The sequence below is a fragment of the Apodemus sylvaticus genome, chromosome 23, assembly GCF_947179515.1.
Source record: "Apodemus sylvaticus chromosome 23, mApoSyl1.1, whole genome shotgun sequence".
Taxonomy (NCBI): Eukaryota; Metazoa; Chordata; class Mammalia; order Rodentia; family Muridae; genus Apodemus; species Apodemus sylvaticus.
Window position 1 is genome coordinate 55,239,741 of NC_067494.1, and position 17,293 is coordinate 55,257,033.

General features: G+C 37.1%; 1 protein-coding gene across 1 annotated transcript; it reads right to left on the reverse strand.

Moving 5' to 3' along the window:
- Nucleotides 1-10,817: 10,817 nt before the first annotated feature.
- Nucleotides 10,818-11,372, reverse strand: LOC127673789 (vomeronasal type-1 receptor 4-like). Its single transcript, XM_052169545.1, has one exon. The coding sequence runs from the start codon at nucleotides 11,370-11,372 to the stop codon at nucleotides 10,818-10,820; it is 555 nt and encodes a 184-aa protein (XP_052025505.1).
- Between the last annotated feature and the right edge of the window lie 5,921 nt (nucleotides 11,373-17,293).

Consider the following 17,293-nt stretch of genomic DNA (forward strand, 5'->3'; position numbering starts at 1 on the left):
AACTAATACCTAATGCAAACAAAGACTCAAAAAGAAAGCATATTTCATACCAATTTTGATTATGAAAATAGAAAAATTCTACTCTAAAAATTTTCACATATTGAATCCATGAATACATAAAATCATCATTCATCATGGTCAAGCTGGTTTCATTCTAGGGATGAAGGATTGGTTCAATATACAAAAACCTATAAACATAATCCAGTATAAAAACTAACTGAATGAGCAATATGATCTTTCTATTAGATGCAGAAAATTCCTAGGAAACAATCCCACACACTTTCATGTTAAAAGTCTTAGAGAGCTTAGGGATACAAAAATGTTAAGTAACTTTTGTATGTAAATATTATAAAAGCAAGATAAAGCAAGTCAAATATCAAATTAAATGCATACAAACTTAAACCAATTACAATAAAATCAAGCACAAGACAAGGCTGTCCACTTTTCTCCAATCTATTCAATACAGTATGAAGTGGAAATTTCTTATAATATCATGTGATGCAGACTCAGACGTTGTTTTGATGAGGCAAAGTTTCTGGGAGGACACATGATGTTTGGAGAGAGTGTAAATAGGACTCAACTGAGAGTGACTGGGTACTTGCATAGCTAGCATTACAACAGCTTTGTTGGTCTCATGTCTTTGCTGATCTTCATTGAGAAGGACATGACAGAGAACTCCTGGAGACCTGGCTGGTCCTGATTCACCAGAGACCGTGCAGTTTTGGTCAGATTGTGTAGCCATTCATACAATCTTTGAGTCAAGCAGGGCTTAATAACAGGCCCCTGAGATTGGTTGTTTCAGGTGGCAATAGGCTTCCCAATAAATCGACAGAACTGTGCGCTTGGGCATGGGATGCTGATCTGAGATTGCAGGTAGAGGTGTGAACTGGAAGAAGATGGAACTCCAAAAGAACCTGGGAGACCTCAGAGTTCCTGGGTTTGTTGCAGTCCCAACAGGCAGGAAACCATGGCAAGGATGTCTCATCCATATGTCCTGCTTGGAAGCAGGTCTTCCGGTAGGCAGGCACAACCCTGGGCTGGGGATAGGGATGCAGATCTGATATTGAATATGCCTTATGCACTAGAAGGAAGATAACTTTTAAGGACCAGCTCTGCAACCACAAATGAGCACAGTGGAGATTCCAGAAACAGCCTGTAATAGCCACCTTGTGGCAAATGATAGAATTATGAACTAGAAAATTTTCGAGTGTTTCAGGGTAATTGAAAACCCTTGAAATCTAATTACTAATCTGCTGTCTAGTGTTAATTGTCATTCCTTCTGTGACTCAAAGATATCAAATAAACCTGGAACATTGAATACACACAAACACATTTGACATATTATATTTGGTCTGATAAGACAGTAGGATCCATAATAGTTCCATAATCAAATATGTATGGTTTATATAGGAATATGCTAAAAAGAGGACTCCCATGGAGGCACCCATTTGTACACATAACATATCTTGTAGCGACATCTTACTCATCCCAGTAAGGAGATCAAGATCTGACTTGTACTTCTTTTGTAAGATGGAAAATATTAAAAACCTGAAAGAGCAGTTTCAGGCATCAGATAATTGCAAAGTATCTACTGTGTGTCTGAATTTCTCAGGGATAGTGGCCCTCCAGGACAAAGAATACTAGGAAGACATTATTGGAAACTCAAGGGAAGTTGTCTTCAGGAAGACTAATATTCTTTATCAGTTTTGATGGAGTAATTGACATCGGGAGCCAAAATGTTTGTACAAGTGCTAACCAGGCCTTTACTATTGTAAAATGGATTTCTGTACAACCAATCATATATGTTTTGAAGAATGAAAAGATTTATGGACTGATTAGGATTCCATGCTTATGGGTCATTGACTTGATGGAGATCAAAAGCAATATTTTTCACAAGGTATTTTTAGTCTCCTTAATTTCTATTACCAGTAACCTCTGTGTTTGATCTAAAATCTAAAGTTGTTTCAGGTTAAATGTTTGAAAGGCATTTACTTATGTCACGACTAGCCCTTAACAATCTCTAAGCTAAAATATCACCAAATATTATTGAAGATTACAGCAGTCATGATTTAATTTGATTTTTCTGGACATGTGTGCATGTCTCAGAAATCTTTGTCTCAGACATTGAACTGTCTAATGAAAACTGTTTGTCTAACCTTATTTTCTGTTTCTGTAACATGCACCATCACCAAAATCAACATTGAGAGGAAAGATTTTCTTTCACCTTTCATCTTACACAGTCCGTCCTTGAAGAAAACTTGCCTAGGAACCTAGAGGCAGGATTTGAAGCAGAGATTATAACAGAACAATTTATACTGGCTTGCTCCTGCTGCTGGGCTCAACCTATCTTATTTTCTCTTTCATGTTGATTTCAGCTTGTGTTAAGTTAGCAAAAATAGTACCAGTACCAACAAACACCCATGACCAATAAATAGCTGCACACTAGTCTAATTTCAAGTCAATACTGAGACAGAAAATACTGGGAGGATTATATGGAGGTAAAAATAAATCAGGATATATTGGATGAGGATAGATCCTCTTCATTAAAAGAAAAAAAGAGGGAGGGAGATGGCACTTTCTAAATTTCAAAATGAAATCTACTACTTTCAAAGTATTTGTAAAGTAATATACAGAGAAAAGTATAAGATAAGTCTAAGATGAGAAAGAAACCCTTTGACAATCATCTCAAAAGAAAATAGAAAAACAAACTGGAGTTTATTTGACAGGGTTTATTCTTAATTTGTTGTGTGTTATAATTTGGTGTTTTGATGATGAAATTGAAACAACTTAAACATTAATGTTGGGTATTGGTTTCATGCAGTACAGTGTTCTTTAGGAATTGGCACAATGGTGTGCATAGTTCAACAGAAAGAGAAGGGCTTTGAGGAATAGACCTTAGGGGTCATTTAGGTGCTTTGTATTTTACTAACTTTATTTCAAAGCTAATAAAGAGTAAGGGTATTCATATAGTTTACCAGAAATATTGTATAGATGATGTAATATTATTTCTGAATTTTGTAGAAGAGATTTTGGAAGCTCTATATGAGGTAAAAAGTAAAGGCAGATGCATGATTTGAACTTTAGATGTGTTTTTGAAGAAAGGTGACAAAACTTGGAATTAAGTTGATGTTAGAGGATATATGTTAATCACCCCAATTAATCTTCATTTCCCTCATTTTTGGTCAAATACAATCTAATTGGAATTATTCACTGCTTTTTCTCATAGCAAAAATATTGTTTTATAAATTATCTCTGTATTGGCCACAATTAACGTTGTCCATTGAGTTTGGGTAATCAGTTTTGTGGAACATTCATTTCTTCTTCATGTACTAAACCTGGAGGTAGGCAGACTTGTCTGGCTGAACTGTAGTTCACTTTCATCTTGTGTTTGATATTCTAGAAGAACCATCTACCTCTGTCTTCTGGAAGACGTAAAGAAGGAATAAAAAGATGGGGCTGAGGGTGGATGAGGTCATAATGTGCATGCTTCAGGTTATTGATTATTGCCAACAATCATTAATCCCTTACTTAGAGTGAATTTGCAGTAGCCACATTAATTGGGATTTTGATTGCTTTCTACATTGTAACATTTATTGTGAGATTGTATCAAAAAATCACAGATGGAAGCTTTATATCTACACTACTGGGATATAATTTTGAGAGGAACTCATAAGGAAGAGAAAGCACTTTGTGGAGATTGGAAGTTGAGTGGTGGAATTCCAAACACAAAAAAACTAAATTCTAAATAATAATAATAATAATGATGAAGAAGAAGAAGAAGAAGAAGAAGAAGAAGAAGAAGAAGAAGAAGAAGAAGAAGAAGAAGAAGAAGAAGAAGAAGAAGAAGATAATTCATGCAGTTTTTGGGGCAATGTTTACATCCTGCCTTACCAGACCTATTTTGCCAAAGGAGAAATTTAAAGAATTACAGGAAAGCACAAACAAGAAGGTTAAAGAATTGAACAGAACTATCCAGGATCTAAAAGTGGAGGTAAAAACAATAAAGAAATCACAAAGTTAAATAACTCTGGACATAGAAAACCTAGGAAAGAAGTCAGAAGTCATGGATGCTAGTAGCATCAACAACAGAATACAAGAGATAGAAGAAAGAATCCCAGGGGGAGAAGATACCATAGAAAACATTGACACAACAGTCAAAGAAAGTGCAAAATGCAAAATGCAAAGGTCTCCTCACCCAAAATATTCAAGAAATCTAGGACAAAATGAGAAGTCCAAACCTAAGGATTATAGCTGTAGAAGAGATTGAAGATTTCCAAATTTATTGGCTGCTAAGTGTCTTCAACAAAATTATAGGATAAAACTTCCCTTACCTAAAGTAAGAGATGCCCAAGAACATACAAGAATCCTATAGAACTCCAGATAGATTTGACTATAAAAGAAATTCCTCTGGTCACATAATAATCAAAACATCAAAGAAAGAAAGAAAGAATTTCAAAAGCAGTAAGACAAAAAGGTCAAGTAACATATAAAGGCAGACCTATCAGAATTACACTAGACTTCTCACCAGAGACTATGAAAGTCAGAAGATCCAATAGACGGCTAATATCCAATATATCCAATATATACCAACATATACAATATATACAATGAACTCAAGAAGTTAGACTCCAAAGAACTAAATAACCCTATTAAAAATGGGGTACACACCTAAACAAGGAATCCTCAACTGGGGAATACTGAATGTCTGAGAAGCACCTAAAGAAATGACATCTTTAATTAGCAGGACAATGCAAATGAAACAACCCTGAGATTCCACCTCACACCAGAGAGAATGGCCATATCAGAAACTCAGGGGACAGCAAATGTTGGAGAGGATGTGGAGAAAGGAATACTCTTCCATTTCTGCTGGGATTGCAGGCTGGTAAAACCACTCTGGAAGTCAGTTAGGTGGTTCCTCAGAAAGTTGAACATTTTACTATCTGAGGGCCCTGTTATACCTCTCTTGGGTGTATATCCAGAAGATGTTACAACATGTAGTAAGGACACAAGGTACACTAAGTTCATAGTAACTTTATTTATAATAGCAAGAAACTGGAAAGAACACAGATATCCTTCAACAGAAGAATGGATACCAAAAATGTGGTGCATTTGCACAATGGAGTACTATTCAGCTATTAAAAAGAATGAATTTATGAAATTCTTAGGTAAATGGATGGAGCTAGAAAATATCATCCTGAGTGAGGTAACCTGATCCCAAAGAACACACATGGTATGTATTCTATGATAAATGTGTACTAGCCCCAAAAGTTCAGATTACACAAGATACAACTCCTAGACTACATGAAGCTCAAAAAGAAGGAAGACCAAAATGTGGGTACTTTGATCCTTATTGGAAGGTGGATCAATATGCCCATGGCTCACAGCCAAGCAAAAGATTGGGCATACACTTCCCAATGGAGCAGCTAGAGAAAGGACCCAAGGAGCTGAAGATGTTTGCAGCCCTGCAGGAGGAACAATAATATGGTCCAAACAGCAAACCCGGAGCTCCCAGGGATCAAACCACCAACCAAAGTGTACACATGGAGGGACCCATGGCTACAGCTACATGTATAGCAGGAGATGACCATTTCTGACATCAGTGAGTGAAGAGGTCATTGGTCATATGAAGGTGAATCCAAGTGAGGAAATTGTGGGGGGTATGTGCCAGGGAAGGGGGAATGAGATAGGGGGTTTTAGGAGGGGTAATGAGGAAAGGGAATAGCATTTGAAATGTAAATAAAGCAAATATCCAATTAAAATATATTTAGAACTCTTCCTTCATCCTAAGGAATTTTTGAAATCTTGGAATTTCCTTCCAATGGACCAATCATTATTGGTCAGAGGCCTGAGATAAACACAAACCAAATCTTTCTCATTTTTTCCCTCTCAAGAAAGGCATTGTAATGGCTTATGATAGAGACCAATTTTCAAGAGTTTAATGAGACAAGTCATTTAGTCTTTAGTGCTTTAAGAAAGTGCACACTTGTAACCTTTCACATACTTGTAATTTAATATTATATATAGCTTTGAATAAATGTTCTGGTATATGCAGAAACCCCAGATGTATCTGATAGTCACTGTGTGAATTAAGATGAACAAGATGCAATGAGACATTTATTCTTTTTATTCGATATATTTTTTATTTACATTTCAAATGATTTCCCCATTTCGGCTCCCCACTCCCTGAAAGTACCATAAGCCTCTTCCCTCCCCTTATTCCCCCATCCACCCCTTTCCAGTTCCTTGTTCTGGTATTCCCCTATACTGTTGCATTGAGTATTTCCAGAACCATGGGCCACTCCTCCGTTCCTCTTGGATATCATTTAATATGTGGATTGTGTTTGGGATTTCCACATTTCTAGGCTAATATCCACTTATCAGTGAGTGCATACCATGATTGATCTTTTGAGACTGGGTTGCCTCACTTAGGATGATGTTCTCCAGCTCTATCCATTTGTCTAAGAATTTCATGAATTCATTTTTTTCTGATGGCTGAATAGTACTCCATTGTGTAAATACACCACATTTTTTGTATCCATTCCTCCGTTGAGGGACACCTGGGTTCTTTCCAGCTTCTGGCTATTACAGACAGGGATGCTATGAACATAGTGAAGCAAGTGTCCTTATTGCATGCCGGGAAACCCTCTGGGTACATGTCCAGGAGTGATATAGCAGGGTCCTCCAGAAGTGTCATGCCCAGATTACTGAGGAGCCGCCAGACTTATTTCCAAAGTGTTTGTACCATCTTGAAATCCAACTGGCAGTGGAAGACTGTTCCTCTTTCTCTACATCCTCACCAACACCTGCTGTCTCCTGAGTTTTTAACCTTAGACATTTATTCTTAAATGCAGAATTTGGGAAAGTTTAATTTATACAACCACAGTAGAAGAGTGGAAAACTCAGGATCAGAAAAATGAGAGATATTAGGAATTAATTGATTGTCCAACATGTACAAGTCTTTAGTTATAATATGTGTCAATTTTCAGTCAGGACAGTTGTCTCAAGTAGTAAAATTGTTTACTCTAGAATTCATTTAGGTGAGATTTTTACCTCCAAACCTTTAAATCTTAATTGAAGCTTCATCCACCTATAGTTACAGAGGCAGATAGAATAGGATCTCTGAGCCTGTCTGACCAGTCAGTCTAGCTAAACACATGAGCCTTAGGTTCTCTGGCCCCTTGTTCTGGAAAGACTCAGTGAAGCAGCATAGAGCAAAATCAGAACAGGGAAGTGGGAAGCGTTGGGTGGGAAAACACGGGGAGGGGACTGATGGGACTTTCGGGGAGTGGGGGTCCAGAAAAGGGGAAATCATTTGAAATGTAAATAAATGTATCAATAAATAAAAAAAAGAAGTAGTATTTTAGTGGAGCCCACAGTTAAAAGACTTTGAGTTTTTAAGAGACTTTGAATTTTAAAGATATTGGACATTTTTAGGTGAATGAACTTTTAATATGTAAAGACTGTGGGACTTTTAAAGTAATTTAGATCTTGGGGATGAATAAGAAAGTAACGGTTGAAGCTTAATAGTGATGTGTTTGTGTGTCAAGTTGACAAGGGGTCACTTGTACTGGCTTGTTTTGTGAGTCAACTTGGCATAGGTTGGAGTTATCGCAGAGAAAGGAGCTTCAGTTGGGGAAGTGCCTGCATGAGATCCAGCTGTGGGGCATTTTCTCAATTAGTGGTCAAGTGGGGAGGGCCCCTTATGGTTGGTACCACCTTTGGGCTGGTGCTCCAAGCCAGGGGAAACAAGCCAGTAAGAAACATCCCTCCGTGGCTTCTGTATCAGTTCCTGCTTCCTGACCTGCTTGAGTTCCAGTCCTGACTTCCTTTAGTGATGAACTGCAATGTGGAAGTGTAAGCTCAATAAACCCTTTCCTCCCCAACATGCTTCTTGGTCATGATGTTTGTACAGGAATAGAAACCCTGACTAAGACATATAACTACCCTCTGAAAGACCCAAGAAACAGATGAAAGTGTCAGATTCAGATATTTACACCCACCTAATGGACAGGAGATGGTGACCCCTGTGGTTGAGTTAGGAAAAAGCTGGAAGAAGCTCAGGAGGAGGGTTTCCTTCTAGGAGGACTAACAGTCTCAAATAATGTGGACCCCTGAGACCTCTCAGACAGTGGTACACCAACTAGGCAGCATACACCAGCTGAAATGAGGCCCCCAAAACATACACAGGAGAGGACTGCCAAGTCTGGACCCAGTTAGACAATATGAACCTAACCTTGTAGAGATTGAAGGCCCTAGGGTGTGGAGTTGTCTACTTGGGTGGGGAATTGTGAGGTCAGGACATCCTCATGGAGATAGGGGTAAGATGCATGGGATGTGGAACATTCAGAAATTGGATAGAATCTGGACAGTAAAAAGCATTTAAATCTTATTGAAAAAAATACACAGAAGCTTGTATCTCAAAATATTGGTTTTAGAGTTGTGGGTTTCAGACTTTCTATAGCTATGATAAAACACCGTGACAAAAAAACATTTTGGGTCTCATTTGATGTGTGGATTATGTTTTGGGTATTCCAGTTTTCTAGGTTAATAACCACTTATTACTGAGTGCATACCATGATTCACCTTTTGAGTCTGGGTTACCTCACTTAGTATGATGTTCTCTAGCTCCATCCATTTGCCTAAGAATTTCATGAATTCATTGTTTCTAATGGCTGAATAGTACTCCATTGTGTAGATATACCACATTTTTGCATCCACTCTTCTGTTGAGGGATACCTGGGTTCTTTCCAGCATCTGGCAATTATAAATAGGGCTGCTATGAACATAGTAGAGCATGTATCCTTATTACATGGTGGGGAATCCTCTGGGTAAATGCCCAGGAGTGGTATAGCAGGATCTTCTGGAAGTGAGGTGCCCAGTTTTCGGAGGAACCGCCAGACTGCTTTCCAGAGTGGTTGTACCAATTTGCAACCCCACCAGCAGTGGAGGAGTGTTCCTCTTTCTCCGCACCCTCTCCAACACCTGCTGTCTCCTGAATTTTTAATCTTAGCCATTCTGACTGGTGTAACCCTGGTTCTGGAAAGACTCAGTGAAACAGTATTTGGCAAAACCAGAACGGGGAACTGGGAAGGGGTGGGAGGGAGGACAGGGGAAGAGAAGGGGGCTTACGGGACTTTCGGGGAGTGGGGGGGGCTAGAAAAGGGGAAATCATTTGAAATGTAAATAAATTATATCGAATAAAAAAAATAACAATAAAAAAAAGCTATTACACTAACGACTCCCAAAACATTAGAATTCCCATTATTGAGAAAGATGTATTTTCATTTAAAGGGTTCCATTCTCCTTAGATGAGTTCTACTTTCTGCTTTCTTTTCATTCGAACCCTGTGTTTATTATTTCCACTCCATTGCTGGTCTGATAAAGCTAAAATTTCACTCACACCAGCCAGCCAGCTGGCTTCCAGGCCATGGGAGACAGAAGCATTTGGCCGGTTTCAGATAAAGTTTGCTCTCCCATTTGGTCAGCAAACTGTATTTAAACTGACAAGAGCATAGCTCTACAAAAATAAGATCTATTAATTGTCCTGTAGAAGGAAAAGGTCATTGGGAAAATGCTGCCCTGTATCTCATTTCACAGGCAGAGTCTGGGCATCAACATCAAATCATCTCTCTGTAACTAGATTCTGACTCTCAACAATAATTAAAAAAATGACTCTGGATAAAAATCAAAAAAAAAAAAACATTTTGGGGAGGAAAGCATTCATGTTTATTTTACACTTCCAAGCAATAGCTTATTGCTGATGGAAGGAAGGGCAGGCACCTGAGGCAGGTAACTAAAATCAAGGACTGAAGCAGAAGTCATGGAGGAATGATGATTACAGGTTTCCTTGCCATGGCTTGCACAACTTTCTTATATCCATGAATGCCAACTCTCAAGGGATTACACCATTCACTGAGAGCAGGAACCTCTCACAACCCACATTAATCTAGGAAATGCACGACAGTCTGAGAATAGGGCAAACTCTTTGTGTTATTTTCTTAATTGAGGTTCTCTTTTTCCAACTTACTCTATCTGTATTGTTGACATAAAACATCCCAGCACAATATGTCACAAAATTTGATTATAGTAATCAAATTTTCATTGAATATATGTACATTATATATAATATATATGATATATGTATAACATATAAGTATATATATGTAGGAAATTATCACAAGTTATAATATAAAAATGACATTTCAGTGTCAATTATACCTTAATAAATATGGAATAGTATTGGCTATAAAAAACAAACCCAAGAATTCACAGACCTCAACTTTAGTATCCATTGCTTGGTAAAACCTTCCCCTGTGTCTTTGTTACTATACTTACATGCAGGTGTTTTTGTTAGCCAAATCCTATTATGTCTGAATGTTTTCAGTTCAGAGCATATGGGTAATTAAACTATTTTATTACGATCATTTGTAAATTTCTCTGGCAACAGAAGTTAAGTTAGAAAAAACTTGTCCAATAAATTTTAGCCTGTTGCTGTAGAAAAAGATAAATATCAACAAAATATATTGTAAACCAAAACATTGTTTTACAAAGTATGACATTATCTATAAAAGTTGATTAATATTGTTTATGTGACAAACTATAGTATATGCAAAATAAACTTTATATTATATTCACTATTTGTAATTTTACAGATTATTTCATGAATGAACACCACCTGCTTTTGTGACATGTTTGAATATGTAGATGTACTTGAATGAAATACATAGATTATTTAAAACCAAACAATCTTGTTTTTACTGATATGGTTAGGATATATTGTTTCCTGTATAGGCAGAACAGAGTAAAGATTGACAAAATTAATGGCAGATCACTAAAAAGGGACACACAGTTGGGAAACTTGTAGCTACAATAAAACACATGTTCACCAATAATGAGGTTGGATTATGTGCAAGAGACATGTTAATTTGTAAGAGGCAAGAAATTGTGTAAAAGAAGACAAAGGTGCTCACCAAGAGCAGAATGGTCTTTGTGGCTCTGAACTCAGGGGAGAACCTGAAGGAAAAGTTGCTTCTGTGAATGTGCTTCATTCTCTGCTTATGTCTGTAGAGAATGCAAACCATGTAACCGCTGGAACAAAGCATCAGCAACATAAGCAACGAATCAGGAACAGAGAGAAATATTGCATTGAGAATGTCAGTGACCTTGTCATGATGAACAGTATAACAGAATTCATACACCCTTAGGCGTGTAATGTTCCTATTGTTCGGTCTTGCTGTCATGTACATGGGAAAAGCTATGTTTACTATGAATGAAAAGACCCAGCTCATATACACACAAGAAGCAATGTAAATGGGAAACACAGAACATTTTCCATACAAGAAAACAGAATGTTCTGAAAGGGCATCCTCCATGATTATGGAGCAGGATAAGATGATAACCCTTCTTGTGAGTTGTTGTAAGAGATCTCACTGATCCCATTGGTCGAAAAAGCAACATGTGACTGAGGCTATTTTTTTCATTTATTATCAATACTCTATCTGCAGTGAATATAAAGCTACATGGTTCCAGGAATTATTAGCAACAAGAACTGGCATCTTGATAGGATGAGAAGAATAATAGATGTGCTTGTTTTGAGGAGCTTCATGGTGAGATAAGACATAGAGGTAGCCATATGGATGTAGCTTGATATGCTTGAATTATATTGGATGGTGTCCCTTATTGCCATAATGGTGGTTGCATGTTACATGAAACAACTAATAAGTTATGTTATTAAGTTGAGGTACCTGAGCATGGAAAATCTTTAGTTAATATATCACAACAACACTTTTCCTCTAAGTGACTTGGTGTGGCACCCTTTATGAAGAATGAAGCCTACCACAGGAAAAAAGGAATGTCAATAAAGAAGCAGAATCACCAAAAGACATATTGCAATTCTTCAAAGTAATACATTAGGAACCAAATGACATTTTAGGTGACCATTGCATGTACTTTTTTCATGATAATAGGACACACAAGGAAGCTCATATGGCTGCCATTAAAACAAATTCTGAATGAAGTGACTACAATGGGTAATGGTGACTTGTGTGCTAACTTCTGAAAGAGCCTCTGACTTCTCAGTAAAGTAGGATGAATGCAATGATAAATGAGATTATTGAACTGTGCTTTCTTTTTTTTTTTTCATTTTTTTTTGGTTAAAAAAACCCAAGAATTTAATGAAAGAATTCTGAGTTATTTATTAAAAGTTCAGTGATTAAAATATTCAAGTATATAAAATAATTAATTATTAGGAGAATCATCAGTGATAGGAAGAATTTGTTAAAACTTTAAAGTGGTGGCTTTCAACCTTCTTATTGCTTCATTCCCTCAATAGTGTTGTCACCAACCATAAATTCATTTTCATTTCTCATTCATAATTGTAATGTTGCTACATTACATGGAATTGTAATGTTGCTACAGCTATGAATAATAATGTAAATATCTGGTATATATATATATATATATACCATATATATATATATATACCATATATATATACATGCTATGAGTTCACTGTGTAAGTGCCTTTAATCCCACTAGAAGGGTCATGACTAACAGGTTGATAACCACTGCTTTTAAGTGAAATGATACTCTGAGTTCTCTTTTTTCCTTTATTTCTAATAGATTTATTTCTCAGGTAATGCATCTTGATTCACTCTCTATTATCATACTACTTCTTCCCTACTTCCACTTCCATTCTGAGAGATTATCTTTCAGTCTGCAATTTAGAAAACAAGAGTTCTAAGGAATTATCAATAAAATATAATATAAAATATAATATAATTTATATAGAAAACAAAGCAAGCAAACAGGATATAAGCAAAGGAAAAGAAACAGAAACTAATACATATTCATGGACACACTCAAGATTAAATAAAACACCGAAATGAAAGCCACAGTATTCATGCTAAGTACCTATTGCAGACCCATGCAGGCCATGTGCATGCTGGTCAGTGTCTGAGTTCGTATGAGCTTTGGACACTTTGCTTTTGAAGAGCTTGTTTTCTTGGTGTCTTCCATCATCTTTGGCTATTCACTCTTTTTGTTTTCTCTTCCAGAAAATGTTCTCAACCCCGATGGGTGGGATTTGATGAAAACCTTTCATTTAGGGATGAGTGTTTCAAGGCCTCACATGTTTTGTAATGTCTACCTGTGAGTCTCTGTTCCCATGTGCTGCAGTAGAGAAAGAGAATGCAAATAATATCACCAGTAAAAAAGCTATCATAAGGGATAAATCATGGAAATCCAGTGAGATAAATAAGTGAAACAATGCAGACAATCATGTACAAGTAATAGGAAATACATCTTAATTCTGACCATTAATACAAAGGAAGGCAATATATTCCTAAGGGAGGAGAGGGGTGAGGAAAATAATGAACTTCTGAGACTTGTTTATGTTCTGTTCTGAACTGAGTCATATATAATAAAATGGTACGGGAAATTACATTGCTTGATATCCCACTGCAATTGAGGAGCTTTTGGCAGCAACAAGTTCAATATGCTTTACAGTGGCCCCAGAGTCATAGGAACATTCTGCAATAAGGTAGATAGTTGGATGATGGGAAATAAGAGTAAATTCGAAAGGCTTAATTGAGATAGCTTGGCCATTTTGCCTCTCTTGATTAAGGTCAATAGTAAAGAAAAGAGCCTTTAGACAAAAGACAGATGAGAATTTGAATGCAATTTGTAGGACAAGTCTGATTTTTATTGTTACATCTCCTTTGATAAAAGTTATGTATTTACCATTCAATGTGCTCAAGGTTTTCCAAGAACAATATGATTCGTCTTTAGAAAATGATCAGAGTGCTGGGAACATAACTTTCCTAACTAATCTCTAGGAATCAAGGAAGGTTTCAGGATTTTTTTGTCTATCTACTTAGACTTTTGTCATACAATATTTCTTTTTGAAAAATATCAGCAATAGATGCAGGCAGGTATGGCCAGGAGTACAAGGAACATGAGTATGGCAGAGAGTCAGGGCTGGGCCCTTCTGGGCTCCATCTGCACCCAGGAGCTGGAATGATCCACAACCATCTGGGTAAGAATGTTGCCAGGGGTGAACTGGTCTCCAGGGAGTGCGACTGCAATTTTCTCTCAGGTGACTGTGCAAGGAGTTACCGCCATGAGCACAGGAAACAGGAGTGGGAGAGCATCTGGGACAAGGTCCTTCCAGGCTCAATCTGTACACAGGAGCTGGGCTGAGCCACAGACCTCTGTGCCAGGGGAGAGATGGTCTCCCAGGTGTTCTGAGACAGGTTTCTAGGCCCATGGGAGGGACAACTAATACCAGAGATAACGTGCTGACAAAAGGAAAATGAAAGAACCTTACTATCAGAATCTGAGGCAACATGGCACCATCTGAACCCAGTTCTCCCACAACAGCAAGTCCTGGATACCCTGACACACCAGAAAAGCATGATCTGGATTTAAAATCATATTTTATGGTTATGATAGAGGACTTCAAGAAAGACATAAATAACTCCATTAAAGAAATACAGGAGAACATGGGTCAACAGGTAGAAGCCCTTAAAGAGGAAATACAAATATCCCTTTAAGAAATACAGAAGAACATAGCTCAAAAGGTAGAACACCTTAAAGTATAAACACAAAAATCCCTTAAAGAATTATAGGAAAACATAAACAAGTGAACGAACTGGAGAAAACTATCAAGGATCTAAAAATGAATATAGAAACAATAATCACAAAAGGAGATAATTCTGGAGATAGAAAATCTTGGAAAGAAATCAGGAGTCATAGTTGCAAGCATCAACAACAGAATGCAAGAGATAGAATAGAGAATCTCAGGTGCTGAAAAAACAAAGAAAACATTGACTCAATAGTCAAAGAAAGTGCAAAATGCAAAAAGCTCCTAACTCAAAACATCTAAGAAATCCTGGACAAAATGAGAAGACCAAATCTAAGGATTACATGTATAGCAGAGAGTGAAGATTTTCAACATAAAGGGTCAGTAAATGTTTTCAACAAAATTATAGAAGAAAACTTCCCTAACCCAATGAACGAGATGCCAATGAATATAGAAGCCTACAGAATTCCCAAACGGTTGGACCAGAAAAGAAATTCCTCCAGTCACATAATAATAAAAGCACCAAATCCACTTAATAAACAATATTAAAAGCAGTAAGTGTAAAAGGTCAAGTAACATATAAAGGCAGACCTATCAGAAATACATCAGGTTCAATATAAGGAAATCCATCAATGCAATCCACTTCATAAACAAACTCAAAGAAAATAAACACATGATCATTTCTTTAGATGCTGAAAATACATTTGATAAAATTCAGCATCCTTTCATTCTAAAAGTCTTGGAAAGGACAGGAATTCAAGGCCCATATCTAAACATAGTAAAAGCAATATACAGCAAACCGGTAGCCAACATCAAACTTAATGGAGAGAAACTTGAAGCAATCCCACTAAAATCAGGGACTAGACAAGGCTGCCCCCTCTCTCAATATCTTTTCAATATTGTTCTTGAAGTCCTAGCTAGAGCAATTAGACAATATAAGGAGGTCAAAGGGATACAAATTGGAAAGGAAGAAGTCAAACTATCACTATTTGCAGATGATATGATAGTATACTTAAGTGGCCCAAAAACTCTACTAGAGAACTCCTACAGCTGACAAACAACTTCATCAAAGTAGCTGGCTACAAAATCAACGAAAGCAAATCAGTAACCTTTATATACTCAAAGGATAAGCAGACTGAGAAAGAAATTTGGGGAATGACACCCTTCACAATAGCCACAAACAGCATAAAGTACCTTGGGGTGACTCTAAACAAACTTTACTACATATTAGAATGGCTGCTTTTTTTTTCCAGCCACTTCCTCTGAGGGAGTATCTATCTTTGTTTCTGTGGTGTGTTTCTTATATGTAGCAGAGAGATGGATCCTGTTTATGAATCAGTCTGTTAGCCCGTTTTTTATTTGTAAATTGATGTCATTGATATCCGAACTATTTATGACCAGTGATTGTTTTTTCCTGTACTTTTAATGTTGATGATGGTACTGTGTAGTGTGTGTGTGTGTGTGCTTGTGTGTTTTCTACTTTTTGGTGTTTCTGTGAGATGATGAGGATGAGGATGAGGATGATGATGATGACGACGACGACAATGATGACGACGACGATGAACAATGATTTGTTTTCTTGGGTGTAGTTTCCTCCTTGTGTTTTTCTTCTATTATATTCTACAGGACTGGATTAGTAGAAAGATATTTTTAAAATATGGTTATGTAATACAATATATACATTTCTCCATCTATAGTAATTAGAAATCTTGCTGCATTTAGTAGTTTGGGCTAATATCTGTGGTCACAAGGATTCTGTAAGCCATCTGTGCAGTTACTTCTGGATTTTAGACTTCCTGTTCAGAACTCAGATGTAATTCCAATTGGTTTGCCTTTATGTTTCTGGGCATTTTCCCTTGTGGCTTTTCGTATTTAGTATGCCTGAGATTCTTTCTTACATCTATTGTTTTTTGCTGGTGATGCTTTTGTCTGTAGTTTCTGTTCTCTTTCCTAGGTTTTTCATGTCTAGAGTTGCTTCTTTTTTATTTTCTATTGTTTGATGATTCATTCATTTATTTATTCTTTATTTATATATTCTTTGCTTACATTCCAAATGATTTCCCCTTTCCTGGTTACCCCCTCTCCATAAGTCCCATAAGCCCACTTCTGTCCACCCAACTCCCTCCCATTTCTCTGTGCTGGTACTCACCTACAATGCTGCATCAAGCCTTTCCAGGACCAGGGCCCTCTCCTACCTTCTTCTTGTAAATCATTTGATATGTTAATCATGTCTTGAGTATTCAGAGCTTCTAGACTAATTATTATCCACCTATCAATGACTGCATCCCTTTGTATTTTTTGTGATTGGGTTACCTAACTTAGGATGATATTTTCCAGTTCCAACCATTTGCCTAAGAATTTCATGAATTCATTGTTTTCAATTGCTGAGTAGTATTCAATTGTGTAAATATGCAACATTTTCTGTATCCATTCCTCCACTGAGGGACATCTGTGTTCTTTCCAGCGTCTGGCTATTACAAACAAGGCTGCTTTGAACATAGTGGAGCATGTGTCCTTATTGCATGCCAGGGAATCATCTGGGCATATATATGCCCAGGAGTGGTATAACAGGGTCCACCACAAGTGTCATGCCCAGTTTTCTGAGGAACTACGAGACTGATTTCCATAGTCGTTGTACCAGCTTGCAATACCACCAGCAGTGAAGGAGTGTTCCTCTTTCTCTGCATCCTCATCAACACCTGCTGTCTCCTG

Excerpts from the sequence above, each read along its gene's own strand:
- LOC127673789 (XM_052169545.1), bottom strand. The coding sequence starts at position 11,372 with ATGGAGGATGCCCTTTCAGAACATTCTGTTTTCTTGTATGGAAAATGT.